Source organism: Hyalella azteca, unplaced genomic scaffold (genome assembly GCF_000764305.2).
Source record: "Hyalella azteca isolate HAZT.00-mixed unplaced genomic scaffold, Hazt_2.0.2 contig15776, whole genome shotgun sequence".
In the NCBI taxonomy this organism is placed as follows: Eukaryota; Metazoa; Arthropoda; class Malacostraca; order Amphipoda; family Hyalellidae; genus Hyalella; species Hyalella azteca.
This window is the reverse complement of record NW_025945615.1, coordinates 523,207-541,713: the sequence shown is the minus strand read 5'-3', so window position 1 is coordinate 541,713 and position 18,507 is coordinate 523,207. Positions and strand designations below refer to the sequence as shown.

Here is an 18,507-nt window from a genome sequence, read left to right as displayed (position 1 = left end):
GCTCGAAGAATTTCTAGCTCATAATTAATATTCCGAGAAAACCAATGTTGCGATCGCTCATTTTAGTGACCGATGCTGCCAAAGATAAAGGCAGCGCCCTGTAATTTTCTTGACGTAACCGGAAACACAACAAAAAATGTAATTCAGGGTTACGACTGATGCTTGAGCGGGGCAACAATTTGCTGTAATTTGAAGGAACTTGTAAGGTGTAACATGCAATGCTTGACGAATGCCCAACGTGAGACAATTTTTCGCATGTTTAGGCAGTGACATCCAAATAGAATAAATTGCTAGACTTCCAGCCACAGTGACCGTGACGAAACGTTAATTAACCTATGATTTACTACCATAGACAAAAATAGTATAACAGAACACTATTAATTAAGAAATTTCATACAAAACAATTGTGTATTCGATGAAGTGTTTATATAATTAGCAAAAAATATATATATAACCGATATCAGCGGTTTGAATACAACAATTGAATATGACTAAAAAATTCGCTAAGAAGAAGAAAATAAGCTGACGGATTTCCAGGTATTTGCCACACTCAAGCCGAGATAACCACACTTAAAACATTCCTCGAAAGATAAACGCGTCAGGAACATCAAGTTTCTAGTTCAGCAGCGATACAATATTCAATCAACATAGACGAGTTTCCCGGGACTTGAGAGCAGCCGGCCATCAGTTTATTAGAGACAACCGCAAAAAAATCAATCTTTGAAGTTGTGGGCAAAAAAGAGCGATGCTATCGAGTCATCCTAGCGATCACTAGAGAAGTGGCAGGAAGCTGCTCATTTGGAGAGGTAAAACGTCAGACAAAGGCGACGAACACTCGTGTGCAGAGGCTTCTTCGTCTGGTGTTGAGGCAAACATTATAGTATTCTGAAAAATATTGCATGTTGAATAGAATTCTTCGACTTACAGATGTTTGGTTCCTCTCATACGGGCTGGATATTTTTAGACATAAAACTATCAAACATAAATAATTACCTTTATTAAGATTTTTGTCTTCGTTCGAAGTTTTGGGACAAGGTGATGGCACTAAGATTATCCACGAACATTGCCGGTTAGATGTAATCTATAAAGAAGCTTCTCCGTTTCCTGGATTCAATTTTTCGCATCATGAGACTAATAAAAAAAATCAGACGGAAATGGCACCTGGCTTATTAAAGGAATCTTTCTCAACAGTCCATCGTGCAAACGGTAAGGAAATTTTTAATACCGAATTTCAAAGCGCCTCTGACTATAACTGCGCGACGAAGAACAAATTTTGAAAGTCATGCGCGGATGAACGTCCGCAACTAAAAACCATTGATAGTTTCCCGTTTCAGACTTTCTTTTGAAATGTGATTGGGAAATTCCAGCGAAAACCTCTAGTCTTCTAGCAGCGCGCAGCAGTTAGCGCGATATCGTGCATAACGAGAACAAGAAACTAGCTTTATAAGTAAGAGCCTGCGGCGTCATTAACGAACGATTTCACGAAGAGTGATGATGTGATACCGAGAAACGAGCATCTCTGGATGATTTATGGCCTTGTTATGCAATAAATTACGTACCCGGCTAAGCCGCTACACTGACTGCTGCGTGAGTCTGAGATCTGCACGCCGAGAACACCAAATCTTCACGATCGTGCATCGATTTTTCCTACCTTGAAATTAAGCCGAACTTATTGGTAATGAGAAGACTCGTCGCAATTTATCGTTACAGAGAGTGAAATTTTTATTCGTGATTGCATTCGCCACCCTGACGTCTATGTAAATAAATTTCACAATAAAAAAATTAGCGGTAAATTAATTTTTTTTTCGGCCAAAAAACTATACATGTTGAAGACCTTTGAACGTTCAGTTATATTTTGAAATTCTGGTTATTTTAAAAGTGAATTACGTAGTTTTTTAATTGCATCGGTCTTTCGTTTTGACATTACTTTATTTGTGGATGAGGAACATTGTAGAGTGCAAAAACCGTGAATAAGTCTTCCAGTCCTTGGAATTCAAGCGCAGTCATCGGTTTGATAAGTTTTCTTAAGCAATATAAAAGCAAAGGTATAATTTGTTTTTTTTTCTTGCCGATTTTTTCTTGAAATAGACTAATAATTGTCAAAAAAGTATAACAATGGCAGTGTTATTCTTAAACATAAGTTTAAGAACTAGTTTATTATTTTAAATTCACTTTAGGATAGTTTTCGTCACCAAAATTCATCAAAAGAGCAGAAGTGACATGTTTTTTTCCAAAATATTACGAGCCGGTTTTAGTAGGCCATTAGACGGCCACCCAAATGGAGGCGAGGTTTTTGTGGACAAGTTTACCTATGTGACCGCTTCTGGAAAAACGTGCAAGTCACGTACGTAAACAGCTCTCGAAAGCAACATCAGCTCAACTGCCATCGATCCTCCGGACCGTCTGCTGCAAACTCCCTGAGTAAAGAATCCTGGCAGTGGCTTTAGATTTTTTGTTATGTTAACAGAAATTACAAATTGACGGAGTTCGATAACAAATGACGTAGCATTAGAGTGTTAAGTTTCAGTGCCACACGCACGAACATGCAGTGTTGAATGGTCTCGACAAAATTGAAATAAATTATGAACATCCCGAATCAAGATACACGGACATCGTGGGAACCGTGTGACATCGTGACGGAACATGTTTGTCGGGAGAGGTCACAAAAAGTTTATTTAGCGGAAATTTCAGCGCATTATTTGGCCAAAACCAAACGAAATCTAGTATTTATTATCTAGTTCCACCAATTATGTTTGGTCTCAAAGCGTTCATAACTTTTTAGTCCATAGTAATAAAATTGTATATTAATAACAGTAAAATTGTTGCTATACATCATTTTACTGTAAATCAGACACTCCCATCAACTGTCAGGGCAGTCAGTACACGAGCAGGATGTCGCCGACAGCTCAGTCAACCCACTTAGCCACAACTCTGCACGGCTGAACACCTTCGTTTAACGAGCGTACGGTGAGCAGCACTAAGGTAATGCGGCGCCTGCGAGCAGGAATGTGACACTAATGGTGCACGAGCACGGAATATTCCCATTCCAAAGGCTGAAATGCTACCGCAAAATGCTGGTAAAATTAATGCGTCCCATAAAAGACATGCAGCTCACGCACCATGAGGTATATCATTGAGTGCAGTGTACCATTAATTAAAATGCATTTAACGTAGCTTTGAGAAAACATTCTTAAAATATCAGATAAAATTCCAAACATGTGTCGCAATCCAAACAAACAAGAAAGTTCCCATTTTAAATAAGAGCATAAAAAGAGATAATTTTTGGACATAGCACATGAGAGCAGAACTCAGCCAAGTCACTCAGCAGCGCTCTGCAGCTTGCCAAAGAAAATCAGGGGTGATTGTGCCGGACGTTAGTTTTAGGAGTTCAATAATTCTTCGCAGAAATCAAATTGTTTCCGCCCTCAAGACAGGATTTCAGGCCATAAATTTCAAATTATGGAGGCGGGTGGCGGCGAAGAGGGATTTGGTAAGATCGAGCTCGGCTGCAGTCGCTCTCACTAATGAACGAATCTTCGTTCGAGCCAACAAAAAGAGGGCGATTTCTAACTTAAATTTAACTTCATGGAAGCTGCGATCCGAGCGTGAACATCTTGGGTGAGGAAAACCGACACCATTCCCGCCGTCAACCAATTTTGATGTGAAATTAAATTTTTATTTGAATGAGGTCGGTCTCTTGCCATTTCTCTTGCATTAGTTACTTATTTATTGTAACGCAAAAATAAATTATAAAACATAGACAATAACGGGAAATTTGTTTTCAAAAATCATCGAGATTAGCGAGACATGTCCGCAGCGAAATTAGTTCCGCGCAAGAGAATTTGTTGTTCAACACCGGAATATTTTTATAATCCAAGGACACGTTTTCAACTTTCATCACACAAAGAAAGCAAATTAAGGAAACAAAACTAAAGGCCACCAAGGTACCAAGATTCCATTTAGCACAAGGCCACCACGGGAGAAATGCCAGAGAAGCTGCCAGCACGACTCTCAAAATTCTGGGAAAATACAAGATTATCCGGAAATAAAAAATTGTCGACTTACAGACCAAGATGACCGAGGCTGCATGAGGATTGCTCTGCAATAGCCAACCATATCTCGCGAGACCACAGAGATATCGTCGCTATTTTGGCATCAAATTGAGCAGGTAAAGAGACCGAGCAAATTTCCCAGCGGGCACAAACATTGGTGATTCGAATGCAGCATAATTTGTTCGACTGTGCCTGCCAAACCTTGCAAGACCGCGCGCCGTATGTCGCCAATATTAGCGGGATTAGTCGAGTAGGTTGTTTATGGTTCACGCATTAATATTCCAGCACGTTATCTACTGATCTTTACGGAATTTAGAAAACATTGTCGTTCTAGGAAACACATTAGTTAAAATATTGATCAATAGGATGTAATGTTGACATTAACACTGTAAATATACCTAGTAAACCTGACAATAGCGCTTTATTCGATACATTCGTACAAAAATACACATCATTCGAGTTCTCTCAAAAAAAAAAATTAAATAAACACCTAGCTATATCTACGAGCATGCTTATCACACATTTTTTTACATTGAAAAACACTGAAAATTAAAAATGTGTTAAAATGAAAGAAAAAACCTTCTGCTACAACACACGAATCTTTCACTTACGTAATACTCGAATCACGCATGGCTCGATGCCAGCAAAGCGTATAAATAATTCACAGACGCCAGCGATGCCGTTTGTAAATGTACTTGAGGGAAGTTTCCTCCCAAATAATACCGACAAATATTGCTCGTTCATTGGCGCGATCCCTAATAAAGGCTATAAACATGGGATGCGTGTCGGTGAACTCGACATTAACCGAGTGCAATGCCAGGATAACCCAGCGTTCCAGGCGCTGAAGAGTTAGCATCAGTCGCGCGGTGCGGCGAGATGCCCTAGATACTTTATTGAAACCTTATTGAAGATACCTAGATACCTTATTGAAGATACCGTGACTGGATCACAGACAGCCGGCCACCGGCCACACGAAGGACCCTTCCACCCATAGCCCGTCAATGACTCCCATGAGAGGAGGGACGGAGCATTGGTCACATACAGTGACGCTCAATACGCGCACTTACATACAATAGCTTCTTGTGATGCAAGAGATTCCGTAAGCGGCAGGAGGAATGCGGGCTAAGTTGCTCTCGAGAATTTTCATCACATTGAATTACGAAAACTTCCAAGTATATGTTTTCTTCTGCCTAAAAATCGAGACGGGCTAAGTTACTCTCGAGAATTTTCATCCCGATTCAAGTTCTATTGCCGCCAATCCAGTACTTAGTACTGCGCGACTAGCAATGTGGGTTCAATCCAGTACTTTTTCAACTTTACGAATGCAATTTTGAGAATTTTATGTTTCAAATCAAAGGCAAAATTGTGAATGATTACTCATTTTTTGATATGACCCACAGAAGTCATGTAATATTTTCTTAAACTAATAATATCTTCTTAAAATATCACATGATGTTTTATCATTTTTTCTTTTTACATTTGGCACATTGATTTACGAAAAGTTCAAAATATATTTACTTTTGCGACGAAATAATTTCACTAAAATAAGGGGAAGAAATAAGGTAAAGGTAGCCCATTTTTAAGTGAAACTTTACATTGCGCAAAAATTTTCATTGAGACAAGCAGAACTTCAAGATCAAAGATGTCAGTTTTTCATAGTTATTTCTGCGAGAGAAACGGAAAAATGACAAGACAAACGTAGTTTCAAATGTGCCTGTAATTACCGAAAAACACTGGATTTTAAGATTTTTATTCTTTTTCAACGCTTATAATTGCAGAATTGTAAAATAAGAGTTGGAAAAAATGTAATTGTAAACTAAGAGTTAAAAAACCAAACTGAAATACAAACTCTTACAATACAATCCAAATAAATGATGTGTTGTCTTTAATAACTTATTACCAATGATGACATCAATCCCAAATATAATGAGGAGGTACTCACTTAGTGGTGTAGTCCCAGAAGACGCAGGACGCGTTGGTGACGTTCTCGGTGGAGAGTAACGCGAACGTCACCACCACGGGCTCCGTGAGTTCAATGTGACGTCCGGAGCCCAACGAGGCCGCGAGAACGCGAGAGTTGAGCAGTCGCGTTCGATTGGGAAGCTAAACGCGGAATGAGAAAATGCTTGGTTTAATAGCGAGAAACTTAGCAAAGATGGCACTTTGGTCAATTTGCATACGGAAGCTGAGAGGACTAAGGAGCAAATAAAACGAACAGAAATACGCGTTGTTATTAAAAAAAATTTACATTGGGAATTTCAACTGGAAGTGAAAGTAGACCGAAAGTGATGATTTATAGAATTGCAGGTATAAATGATAATCACGATTTTAATATCTACCAGCATTGTATTACCATCAAACTATATGTCAAGCATCCAATAAAAAAACTACATAATGATTGATTTTGAAATTTTTGATAATTTAACTAACTAATACAATAAAAGACCAAATTCAACATCATAATAAACAAATATGGAGAATGGAATGAATGAAAATTATATTCAGCGGCTTAGGCATAGGTTTTATCATACAGAAATACGAGATATTTCATCATCGTTTCTTTTCAGCGCATTTTCTCAATTGCTGGAAGAAAAGGCGCTATTGTGCTCGTCATGTCTTTCTGTCCGTGACTTCACAGACGGACGAGAAAATGCGCTCTCTATCACTCACTGCAGTGAGTACTGATATAATTTTTTACACTTTAACGGACGCCCTACCTTGAATGCAGGATCATGTGAGTAAGAATAGGTGGGCTGCAGCAGCTTCTCGAGGCCTCGATAGCTGAAGAAAACCATCTTGATGAGCCGATTTTCAGAATTTTCGAGCAGCGCTTCAGGTGGTAGAAACGGAAAAATGACAAGACAAACGCAGTTTAAAATGTGCCTGTAATTACCGAAAAACACTGGATTTTAAGATTTTTATTCTTTTTCAACGCTTATAATTGCAGAATTGTAAAATAAGAGTTGGAAAAAATGTAATTGTAAACTAAGAGTTAAAAAACCAAACTGAAATACAAACTCTTACAATACAATCCAAATAAATGATGTGTTGTCTTTAATAACTTATTACCAATGATGACATCAATCCCAAATATAATGAGGAGGTACTCACTTAGTGGTGTAGTCCCAGAAGACGCAGGACGCGTTGGTGACGTTCTCGGTGGAGAGTAACGCGAACGTCACCACCACGGGCTCCGTGAGTTCAATGTGGCGTCCGGAGCCCAACGAGGCCGCGAGAACGCGGGAGTTGAGCAGTCGCGTTCGATTGGGAAGCTAAACGCGGAATGAGAAAATGCTTGGTTTAATAGCGAGAAACTTAGCAAAGATGGCACTTTGGTCAATTTGCATACGGAAGCTGAGAGGACTAAGGAGCAAATAAAACGAACAGAAATACGCGTTGTTATTAAAAAAAATTTACATTGGGAATTTCAACTGGAAGTGAAAGTAGACCGAAAGTGATTATTTATAGAATTGCATGTATAAATGATAATCACGATTTTATTTTAATATCTACCAGCATTGTATTACCATCAAACTATATGTCAAGCATCCAATAAAAAAACTACATAATGATTGATTTTGAAATTTTTGATAATTTAACTAACTAATACAATAAAAGACCAAATTCAACATCATAATAAACAAATATGGAGAATGGAATGAATAAAAATGACATTCAGTGGCTTAGGCATAGGTTTTATCATACAGAAATACGAGATATTTCATCATCGTTTCTTTTCAGCGCATTTTCTCAATTGCTGGAAGAAAAGGCGCTATTGTGCTCGTCATGTCTTTCTGTCCGTGACTTCACAGACGGACGAGAAAATGCGCTCTCTATCACTCACTGCAGTGAGTACTGATATAATTTTTTACACTTTAACGGACGTCGCACCTTGAATGCAGGATCGTGGGAGTAGGAGTAGGTGGGCTGCAGCAGCTTCTCGAGGCCTCGATAGCTGAAGAAAACCATCTTGATGAGCCGATTTTCAGAATTTTCGAGCAGCGCTTCAGGTGGCAAAGTTATTGAGTCGTAGGAAGGAGGACCTATGGCACGATCTCCGAGGTTAGGGGATGAAGATCCTTCGTAAGGAGCAGAGGATGAGGGGTTAAGAATGACGGAAGAGACAGCGGGTTCCCCTAGTGGAGGTATGGAAGGGTTTGATGGGGATGGGGGACCGGGTTGGGGAGTGGGGACCTGCCATACTTCATCCATGGATGGGAATGTCACAGGGTAGGCCACGTTTCGAGTCTCCAGCACTTGAAGTCTCATCACTGCACAAATATAAAGTAAATGTGATAATTAAATGTGCTTAATAATACCATGACATAACACTAATGGCTAATTTACGCAGAGTTCCCAAAGTAACCATCTTGTTAGTGCAATAGAGTAAATACTCAAAATAAACATAATTCGGTTTAAATTTTAACTATTTACGAACAGAAAAACATTAACATTAAGCAAATTACAATTTTTAAGAACAATAAAATTAAAAAAAAAAAACATTAAAATCATCACGGCATTCACGTTGTAACCAACACACAGGAAAAGCACTCGCCCAAAATGAGTGTTGTGTGTGGATAACTGTGTGCTAATATCCAATCACATTGGCTAATGAGATGTGAGCGCAGAGAAGCACGTTAGTGCTTGACTTAGTCATGTTCCATGCTGTCCTTCATCATGAACAACAACACTCCAATCAGGCAGGCTTCAAAACGACCAAATTGTTCATCAGCGAACGCAAATTTACTGTCAGGAGAACTGTCCGTCATTACGGAATTGTAATTAGGCTACGCTCGAGTAAAATTTGAAACGCAGACCAAAGCAGTACACTGGAGCTCTGGACAGTCGGTTGGGAATTTTCTCTTTCTGAGTGACAACTAAACTGACGGCATTGGGCTGCTGAACAACATTCGTGCTGCTGCGTTTTGGAGAAGGGATAACATGCGCGCATCATGCGTGGTTATAGTTATTTTGATATTTTGTTTGATATTTAATATAGACGAGTGTTTGCCATAGTGCGCAGGCATTTCTTCAGTATATACATGGTCGCTCGGAAATTTGCTGGAAAACTAATAGAATGTTTTATGTGTGAACATTATAAATATACACGTATGCAGTAATAGGCATGAACCAATCGAACATAAAATATCACGTGGAATTTATCCACGTTTAAAAACTCGAGCGTGAGTAAAATAAATATTTGATTGCCTCTGAAAAATGAATTATTGAAAATAGACCAAGTGTTTTCAGCATCAGGAGAAATCACAGAAACTGAAGAAAACTTCCAAAGTGAGAAAGAGCCATCATTGTCTTCCTGAGTTCTCCTTGAGAGCAGCAGCGCGTCTGAGCACGGAGTCGTTAGCACGGGAATGTGCGACAAGAAGGTACAAGCGGCCACACAATATACTCCAAGGAATTAATACAGGGCATTTAAAGACAAGCGCCGGCGCTTTGTTGAGCTTTGTCAAGCTCCTCACTGAGGCTGCTGTCGGACAGGAGTTGTACTATTGCTTTCCGTACATCTCGTTCAAGGCTGGTCTCATAGAGTGACTTATGGTCTAATAGTATTTTCCACAATTGAGAAGCCATTTAGAGTTTTATTCTTTGCGTTATCTTTGACAGCGATGGGCAGTTCGGTTGCATTTGTAGCCTCGAAAAGAGCGCCAGAATATCACAGTACATAATTTTAAGGTAACCTTAATATGTACCAAAAAATACCACTTTATATACATGTTAAAATTAATGATAGTTAATAGTTAGACGATATTCATTTAATAGTGAAAATACTACTCGTAAAAAACACAGTTCGAAAAAATCTAGTTGTTGATTCTTTCAAGAAATGCTTTACCGATTATTAATCCCAGCGGCTAAAATATAATTGTGTATTCAAAATATTCAAAAAAACTCTGTATTAAACAAGATACTCACGTATATTGGGATAGGAGTCAACCACGACCTTCTGCTGGCGGAGATTGTCGGCGAGCAGAAAGGCCGCTTGTTCAAGTCCTAGGAGCAGAGCGGTGACAGCGGCTCTATGTTCGTCTGGCTGTAGATCGCCCCAAGCGTCTTCCTGAGAACCGATAAGATGAGATGCCGAGGCCAGCGTCGCCGACAGAAGCTCAGACAATAACGCCTCCCTTTGCGACGTGTCGGGGAAGTGGGACAAGCTTGTGGCCATGCGCTTAGCAAGAGACGACAGGAGTCGAGCGGCAGCAGTAACGTCTCCTCCGTATAGCGCGCGCACCGCGGTCACCGCCGACAAGTCATGCACCACAGCCAAAACTGAGTCCGTGCCCTGGGCACGAGCAGTGAGGGTACTCAGCCACACGCTGCGGCATTCGCCCAGATCCGCACGTGAGGCCCAGCCGCCAGGGTAGCAGTCTCGCCTGGCCCATCCAGAGGCACCGCCTGGACACGCCTGGATCGCCTTCTCGCCTGCTCGAGTCCAGTTCCAGAGCAAGCCTCGTCCAGACGACGGCCCGCACCAGGACTCCCGGGGCCGCCAACCTGTGCGAATGGGAAAAAGTGAAAGGTAATAATAGGGAATTAAGATAGCTTTGAAACTCAAGGAATACCGGAGAAATTGTAATAAATCAGAATGATACAAGTGTTAAAACTCCGAAATCATTTATATAAGTGAGCCATCTTCTCATGAAATTTTTCTCTTGACATTTGTATGTGTGCTGGTAGAGATAAATTCTAACTCGGAAATAGAGCTTGATTATTTTGAAATGTGAATTTTTTCCTCTAACTCAGTAACTGAAATGCTTGTCGTTAGTGAAATTAACAATAGCATTACATGATAGTAGGTTCAATCTCCACCGGTGGTTCAATGTGGGAGTAACTTATTGATTGAATATAATTTCCGGTATATTTGTTCACGAATCGTTGAACATTTTAGAATCACGATATCGTCAGAGAGCGAAAAGTAAAAATAACCGCTTATACTTGATAAAAAGTTTAAGACGAGCACAAAATGAAAACAATTGATTTTAGGAAGGAGCAGCCAAAAGTTAGTGCTTAATGAAGGAGCAGCCAACACAAGAAATAACGCAGTAGAGCCCTCGGAAGGCAAGAGTTATCTCCTATGTCTCATAAAGCTCAAAATCCAAAGCTAGAAATGAGCTGCCGATTACAATTTGATCTTAGATAATGCGTGCTAACGGATAATGAAATAGCGTCAGAACTACAGTGATCTGTGATTGACGTTAAAAATAAGCAAAACCATCACTATCAGAAGTAGAAGTTATAACAGAGGAGCAATGGCAGTTGCAGCAAAACAGCCGATCTCACTGGCAATGGCCACGATATAACAGCTAAAACAGCGGAATGAATATCACAAGCTGACTCAGAACGAGTAACCACTAAAACTGAGGTATATTATTACCTATCGAAAAAGTTGTAAGATAAGTACTAGCATTGAAAGCTACCACAAGGGTTGAAATTATAGTTGTAGCTATAACAGCTGGAGTATCACATAGCGCTCGGTCTGAAGTGAGACAGGGGAATTTCATGGGAGGTGTGAGCAGGCGTTAAGGGTATGCTGAGCTATGCAGGAATTGCAAGCTCGTCGCCTACAATAGAGAGCGAGGTTTATTAAGCGTCGGCGTCATGGCAACTGCCCTGGAATCTCACAATTGAATGCTCCAAATGAACTGTTGTGACAACCGGATCACAAGGGGAAACGGAAATATAAGTCCCCGATGATTTTTTAGTTCTGTTATGAACGTTCTTACACCACATTTATGGAAGACACTTGAGAATATTCTTCAAGATGTTTCAAAATACCAACATGAGATGGCTCTACTGACTAAAATAATTGAAATCTTGTCAAATCTGTAAATAAACAGCGAACTTCGCTAAAACATTTGTTCGCTCAAAGGTTCGTTCACAACCACAAAAAGGGACTTTTTGACAGAGGAAAAGAGCGAATATAAATGGCGGGGTACAAATTCAAAATATATACCTATAGTTCGGCGATTGAAAGATATTAAAATAATATAAGTGAGAGTTCTTCAAAGCTGTACATATAAAATCAGACTACAATTCGTTGAAATTTATAACTCACCGGGCGAGAGCAGATTTTCATCGACGTGGTCTTGGCCGTACGGAGAATGAGGATAATGTTGCGGGAAGATGTGCCCCATCTCCTTCTCCAAGAGTCGATCCTGCTCTTCGAATAGGTCCTCTCGTTCACGAACTTCATCCTCTCCCAGATTTTGGTCGCCCTCGACATCTTCTTGAGGATCAGGGAGACTGACGGGGATTTTAGCCGGAGCGCCGCTGTCGTCACGACCGCGTGAAGGCGAACCGCCTCGATCGTCCGCCGGTGAGTCCACCGACGATGAATCTGTGTCGTTGGGGGCAGGCGGTCGAGGTGAACTTGTAGTCGTCGTGGTAGAGGTGGTTGACGAAGTGGTGGTAGTAGTAGAGGTGGTTGTCGAGTTTTTGGTAATATTCGTTTTTAACCAAGGAGGTGGTTTCAATGTTGTTGTGGTCGATGTAGAGGACGAACTTCCTCCGCCATCAGGAGCCAAAAGTTCCGAGTCCAAAATGCCATCAGCATCAGCAGTATCGGGCAGTCCTCCGAAACCGTCAGCATCAGACGATGGCCCGAAACCACCGACGTCGTTGCCGCGGTCCCGGGCCTGGGGAGGCCGCTGTAATGGCTGGTCCCCAGTGATGGAGGACACGGTGCTCTGGGCCTCCATAAGCCAACTGGGACGTGGGCGACCATGAGGTAAATTCACTGTAGGGGGAAAAATAATTTTGATGTCAAGTTGCCATTTATTCATGCAAATTGCAGAGCTTTTAAATAGTTCTGACCAACGTCAGAATCTCTTGCACACTCTGAAGTTACACTAAAATTGTCGTGTTCGTCTATGGCTGATAATTAAAATCAGTCATATAAAATAAGAGATCAGACACAAATTTTTTCAATAGTTCAGTTTGAAAATGCAAGTTATATATGAAAATAATATACCTCGGTGATACTGATAAACGCATAAAATTTCCGTATCCATTGCTCACAGTAACTTAAGTTGTGTGATTATTTGTAATAACATCGCGTAGGCTTGCGATATCGAACAAACGTGATCGAATCGAGTCGTGGTCTTCCATGAAGGATCATGAAACAAAGCTGTGGTATCCAACAAGCGAGGTATTGATGTCATTGGAAACAAAAGAACAGCTCTCGCGGTATGATATTTGTAGACACAAAGGCGAGCGCTCAGTCCTTTCATAATTGGTAACTCGAGAGACGAACAGGGAAGGCAGTGCGAGAGTGCAGTTAGGCATGCCAGTTGTTTCATGCTATGCTAAGTATTCCACTTCCCAACCATGTACATGTAAACCTTAGAATGATGAGAATTCGTGACTAAAGAAAACAGTAGTCATTCCAACCTATAAATTATAGAATTCAATCTAAAGAAGTGAGGCATTGCTATCATCTGCGTAATGTTAATTAATTAGTTTTGTTTTGCAATCAATAGTCAACATTTTCTGTATATGATTCATCCCGGAATTGCTACATTAATCACTATTTTTCAGTACAACAAAAAAAGTGGCAATCTGGTATTAATTTACACATTTACACAGATGAATAATGCGGTTGAATAGTTTACCTAAACATTTATATCCAGCCGAATATGTATGAAATCAAGCAAAATTACGACAATAATGATTCCCGTTGTATGAATTGAAGAAAACTTCTCAAAAAATACGGAATTATTGTTATAAAGCGCTTTGTATAAGTGCGCATAAATACTCGACGGGAATAAATAGTAATCTTAGCCGTCGGATATTGTTTTCTGGTGAAATTAATCCTCGTATTTTGACAAGACCGCGCAAGAATGAACGCTTCATTAGCGTCAGCGACCCCCAGGCAATCCCGTGGTAAAATAAAAAGCAATATTATACCGTTAATGTTCAGGCCAAGCTTTTATAGGCAATAATATCTCACAGAAGATCCTTTTGTTCCAGCCATGAAAGGATCACTATAAACGCGTGTGTGTTAAGTCGGCCACACATGGATGATAATGTGGAAAGTTGTGTGAGGACTGAACAGAAATTAATGAGCGCTAGAGGATGAAAAGAAAAACATTTCTTACAGACAATTGCATAATTTTAGATTTTAGATGCAAGAAAGCGTCAATCGAAATTACTTCAAAACAAAATACAATTTTTTTCAAAAAGATGACAGGCGTGCATAGACGAACTTTGAAATTCAACGATAAAACTGAGTCCGCATTATAGATAAGTACAACTTTTTCATCCGAAAAACTGAAGGTCAAAAAAATTTCAGGCATGACTTAATGACCCAACACAAGACAGGCTTTATCGTCTCTTCCGACTTGAGATTCTTGACAAATTTATTCAGCATTATTCATGTCAAACAAGGTCATGCATAAAAAATTTGATTTGTTAAGCCTCAAATATGAATGTCAGTGGCTGCGTTTGGACTATTTTTATCAAAATACTCACCAGGCACACATTGGAACTGAGCTTCCAGGTATTTCAGAGTTCCGGGGCAAGGGTCTCCGAAGCCACGAGTCGAAGCCGCGACGCTGCAGTTCTGACGCTGACTGCATCTGTAACGGAGAAGTAGGAGGGAGTGAGCTGCAGTCGAGGAAAAAGTAGTTAATGTAGAGTAAAACCTAGTTTATGCAAAAAACCATAAGGATTTGAGATAATAAATACCGAGTGTCTGCCGATCTGTACTTTTTATTAAATAGAAGAATAGAGTCCGTGAAAATGTACTCGATACTCCATAAAGTTACTCGGCAACAAAAATTGCTGGCATTAATTTCCTAGAATTAATAACTGGGCGTCATTTGAGACGCGTATAGATAATAAGTATCACGCTGAACTAGGTTTTGTAGTTAGGTCAATTATGGATTAAATACTTCAAAACCAATTAATATGGCAATGCATCTGAAGTGAAATAAAATTAACCGGAATATAGTAGCAGAATTCGGCCATCTTCCTTCCGCCGATAAAACTGCCATGGAAGGCAGATATACAATGCGGTTCAGACGAACAATATAAAAGATATTCGAGTGCTTTTTCTGTTCGAAATTCTCGGCCTTCCTGGAGCGGTAAACTAAAATATTCAAACGGGACTCTTAGACAGACATGTCTGCATTCTTTTTTCATGTCCAGCCGATGAGATAGAAGTGAAAAAAAAAACTCGAGCAGGAACATTTTAATGCCGGCGAGTTTAGCGTTTGTGTTCAAATAATATGTTTTTCGTAACTGAATTTGTCGATAAAATAAATTTGTACGTAACATTTGTTCCACGTAGGTAAAATTATTAACAGAGAATAGTGGAAAACTAGTTTCAAGATAGCAGTGAAAGTGAAATATGAGTATTCAAACGTAAGTTTGAATACTTAAACTTACTTTAAACTCAAACATGCTAAAAAATTGTGAACTGGCAAAAAAAATTACTTAAAGATCGTACATTTATAGAAGAATGAGATTAAATATGTTGCACTAGACGTTTTTCAAATACCTGGTGAATTTAATATAATAAAAAAATAATGTTTTAACGAAAGCAGTTCAAAAAGATGAGCTATGATAGTTACATCGAAGGTATAGAATCTTCATCCCGCGTTAATTATTTGAAGATACACATAATAACATCACAAAACACAAAATGTAGTGATGTTACGTGTAGTGAATTGCAAGACAACAAGATTCAATAAAATTTTAAATTATCACTTAATGAGCCAATATTTTCATTGATAGAGGATTTAAGCGGCTAGAAAACCAAATTTTTAAATCAGATCCAAATTAATCCCCCACGTGTCAACAAAATCAGAACCTTCAAAAATTATTCGTGTTAGCAATCATGGCCGAAAATTATAAGACTCAAGCAAGTTCATTTAGAAACACAACGAAGAAAATTATACCAGAAGAAAATTAAAGTTTATATTAGGCTCTCATTTCCAACGTGAGCTCTTTGAGTGAGAAAAAAAACAAGACCCGAACACCAAATCTTTATTCAGAGAAGAAAAAATGCAACAAGACTCGCGTCCAAATGTATGTATACGGCGCCAAGCGGAGAACATGAAAGTCAAACGGCAGAGCACATCGCAAGAAAAGCAAAAGAGTTGCAGCGTTTAAATGAAATTTGCGTTAAGAACGCGCAGGAATCAGCCGCAGGGGCCAATTTGACTTTACAAGAGGCATTTTTTCAGACGCCGCCACCATATTAGAGGCTTTCCGTAGCGACAATCAGACTAAGAATTGCCCACCGAGGGACTAGAACAAAGCCAGACACTCGTTGAGCGCCGTCAAATGATACAGACGAGGACCGGCGGAAACCTTGCTGTGGTAGAAATCAGATTTAGATAAGAGAGTTCCAACTTAGAAAACAATTAACTGGGTGGGTAAACTAGGATCAATAACAGCAGACAACATGGTGAATGAATTTTTAATATTAAAAATTGTAATTAAAAAGATAAAGAAATACGAGGGTTCCGTGATAATAAATTATTAGAAATTACCCATAAAAATAATTGATACAGCATAACAAATAGTTTAAAAACAATTATGTCGAAAATAGAAAATTTGTATGAATCGAAAAAGTTCCACATATTAAATCCATTTCATGATGAATTACTGCACACACAGACAGATTTACACTCATGTACTTTTTTTAAATTTTTGAAAGTTCTTCCTCATACGCCCCACAGATCGGCAGGCGAGAAGGCAAACAGTACCCAAATATCTGGAAAATGCTGACCTAGCGGAACATGATACGAATAAGAGAAAGCCCGCTAGACTAGAAGAAATAAAATAAGGTCGACACGGGGAACGGTTTTACAAAGAGTCTCAAATAAATATGGAGGAATTTGGAATCGCCCTACTAAGCGACGTTCAGATAATCAGAGCAGACTAAGCCTACAGCGTGTCAACGCGGTTTAGGTGAACTAAAACTGAGAATGAAATAATAGTGTAATTATTTTATAATCGTCATAGAAAATAACGCTGAAATTATCACTGAAATTATAATAATCTCAAAATGACTACACATTTCAAGTAATCCAACCCAAAACTCCAGGAAAAGAGCTTAAAACTCTATTCAATCGTGACAATTTTTCAACCGCAGATTCATAATGAAATCTTATCATTTGGTCAGAATTCGACATAGACACGGAATTTTATTTTCTACAACAACAGCAATACGAACGATATACAATTTTTTAGCAAGTCGATAACCAACAAAATTAAAATTTCATGCGAAGAGTGAACAAAAGAAAGAACGTATTTGTTAAGTAAGCTCAAAGAGGAATTACTAATTCGGCCCGCAGCATTAGCAATTCGAGCAAACCTAAACCGGTTAGTCGCTCGAACAATTTAATGGACTATGTTGACCAAAAAGTGACACTTTCTGCTCGTAGCACTGATACGCCCTTTTGATTACTCTAGGCCAAGCCGGGAAAATTTGGCACATACACGAGCTAAAAGTGCATCGCTACATGGACAAAGTCTCACTCATACATGGACAAAGTCTCACTCATACATGGACAAAGTCTGCCTCATTCTTCTGAGAGTAGGTCAGGGATTTGTCCTCGAATGCTTTGACAAGCGCGAAACCTGCGAGCAAGGATTTTGGTGCGTACCCGGGAAGTCCATCAACCGAGTGAGGATTAGTATGGCCAAGCCGGCTAGCTGGGACTGGTTTTCTAAACTGTAGCCACCCACAGAGGAAAAATTATCGCTGCTCGATCTTATTTCATAACACGTTGACTGAGCACGGAACTTCTACCCATTTTTCACGGAGCTCATGCTACTTATGACTTCGGTTCGTGGAGCCAATGATGTATATTACACAGAAATATAAGAGGGGATGCAAAATATTGGCAAAAATAATACACGAGATTGTGAAACATTATCAGAGAGTACAGTAATTATGAAAAAATTACTCATTAGAAATGAATGAAATGAATAAATCTAAGCCGTACACATACAGAACCGAGAACTCCAAAGTGAGCATTTTACTAACGATGATGTGTCGGAAAATTCTACGTACGCGTTCACGTATGGATGTTCAGCGAATTGTGGATACAGCGTGGGTATATAGAGGCCGTTCGCTTAGTGCACGGATCAACGTCAGCAAGTGGATCAAATAATCGTTTTGAATTGCAATAAAATTCAAGTTAAAATACTAGCATCCATGACCAGCACCGTGAAAATTCATTCGAAGCAATTCTGGATTTATTGGAGAGTGTGGCAAATATAAAGATCTTTACCAGACAAATTAAGTGAATTTAAGAAATCCGAGAAGATTCAATTCACAGAAAGCTTAAAAGCAGGTGATATGGTATATCTAATGTAGGTAATCACAACTATATCTTTCTTTAGCTGCACAAATGCTACAATAAAAAAAATGATTTTAACAAGCTCTCTGTTTCTCGATCGCACAAATTAACCACAAACCTGTCAAGTA

General features: G+C 39.4%; 1 protein-coding gene across 1 annotated transcript in view; it reads right to left on the bottom strand.

Moving 5' to 3' along the window:
• Positions 1–18,507, bottom strand: part of LOC108681764 (latrophilin Cirl) — a 55,009-nt gene that overhangs the window by 23,607 nt on the left and 12,895 nt on the right. The window contains exons 3-9 of the mRNA XM_047884645.1: positions 14,535–14,669; positions 12,121–12,770; positions 9,981–10,559; positions 7,944–8,323; positions 7,164–7,324; positions 6,770–6,833; positions 5,995–6,155 (exon numbers count right to left, since the gene is read on the bottom strand). Of these exons, the coding sequence (XP_047740601.1) occupies positions 5,995–6,155; positions 6,770–6,833; positions 7,164–7,324; positions 7,944–8,323; positions 9,981–10,559; positions 12,121–12,770; positions 14,535–14,669 (2,130 nt within the window). The remainder of the gene's footprint in view (positions 1–5,994; positions 6,156–6,769; positions 6,834–7,163; positions 7,325–7,943; positions 8,324–9,980; positions 10,560–12,120; positions 12,771–14,534; positions 14,670–18,507) is intronic.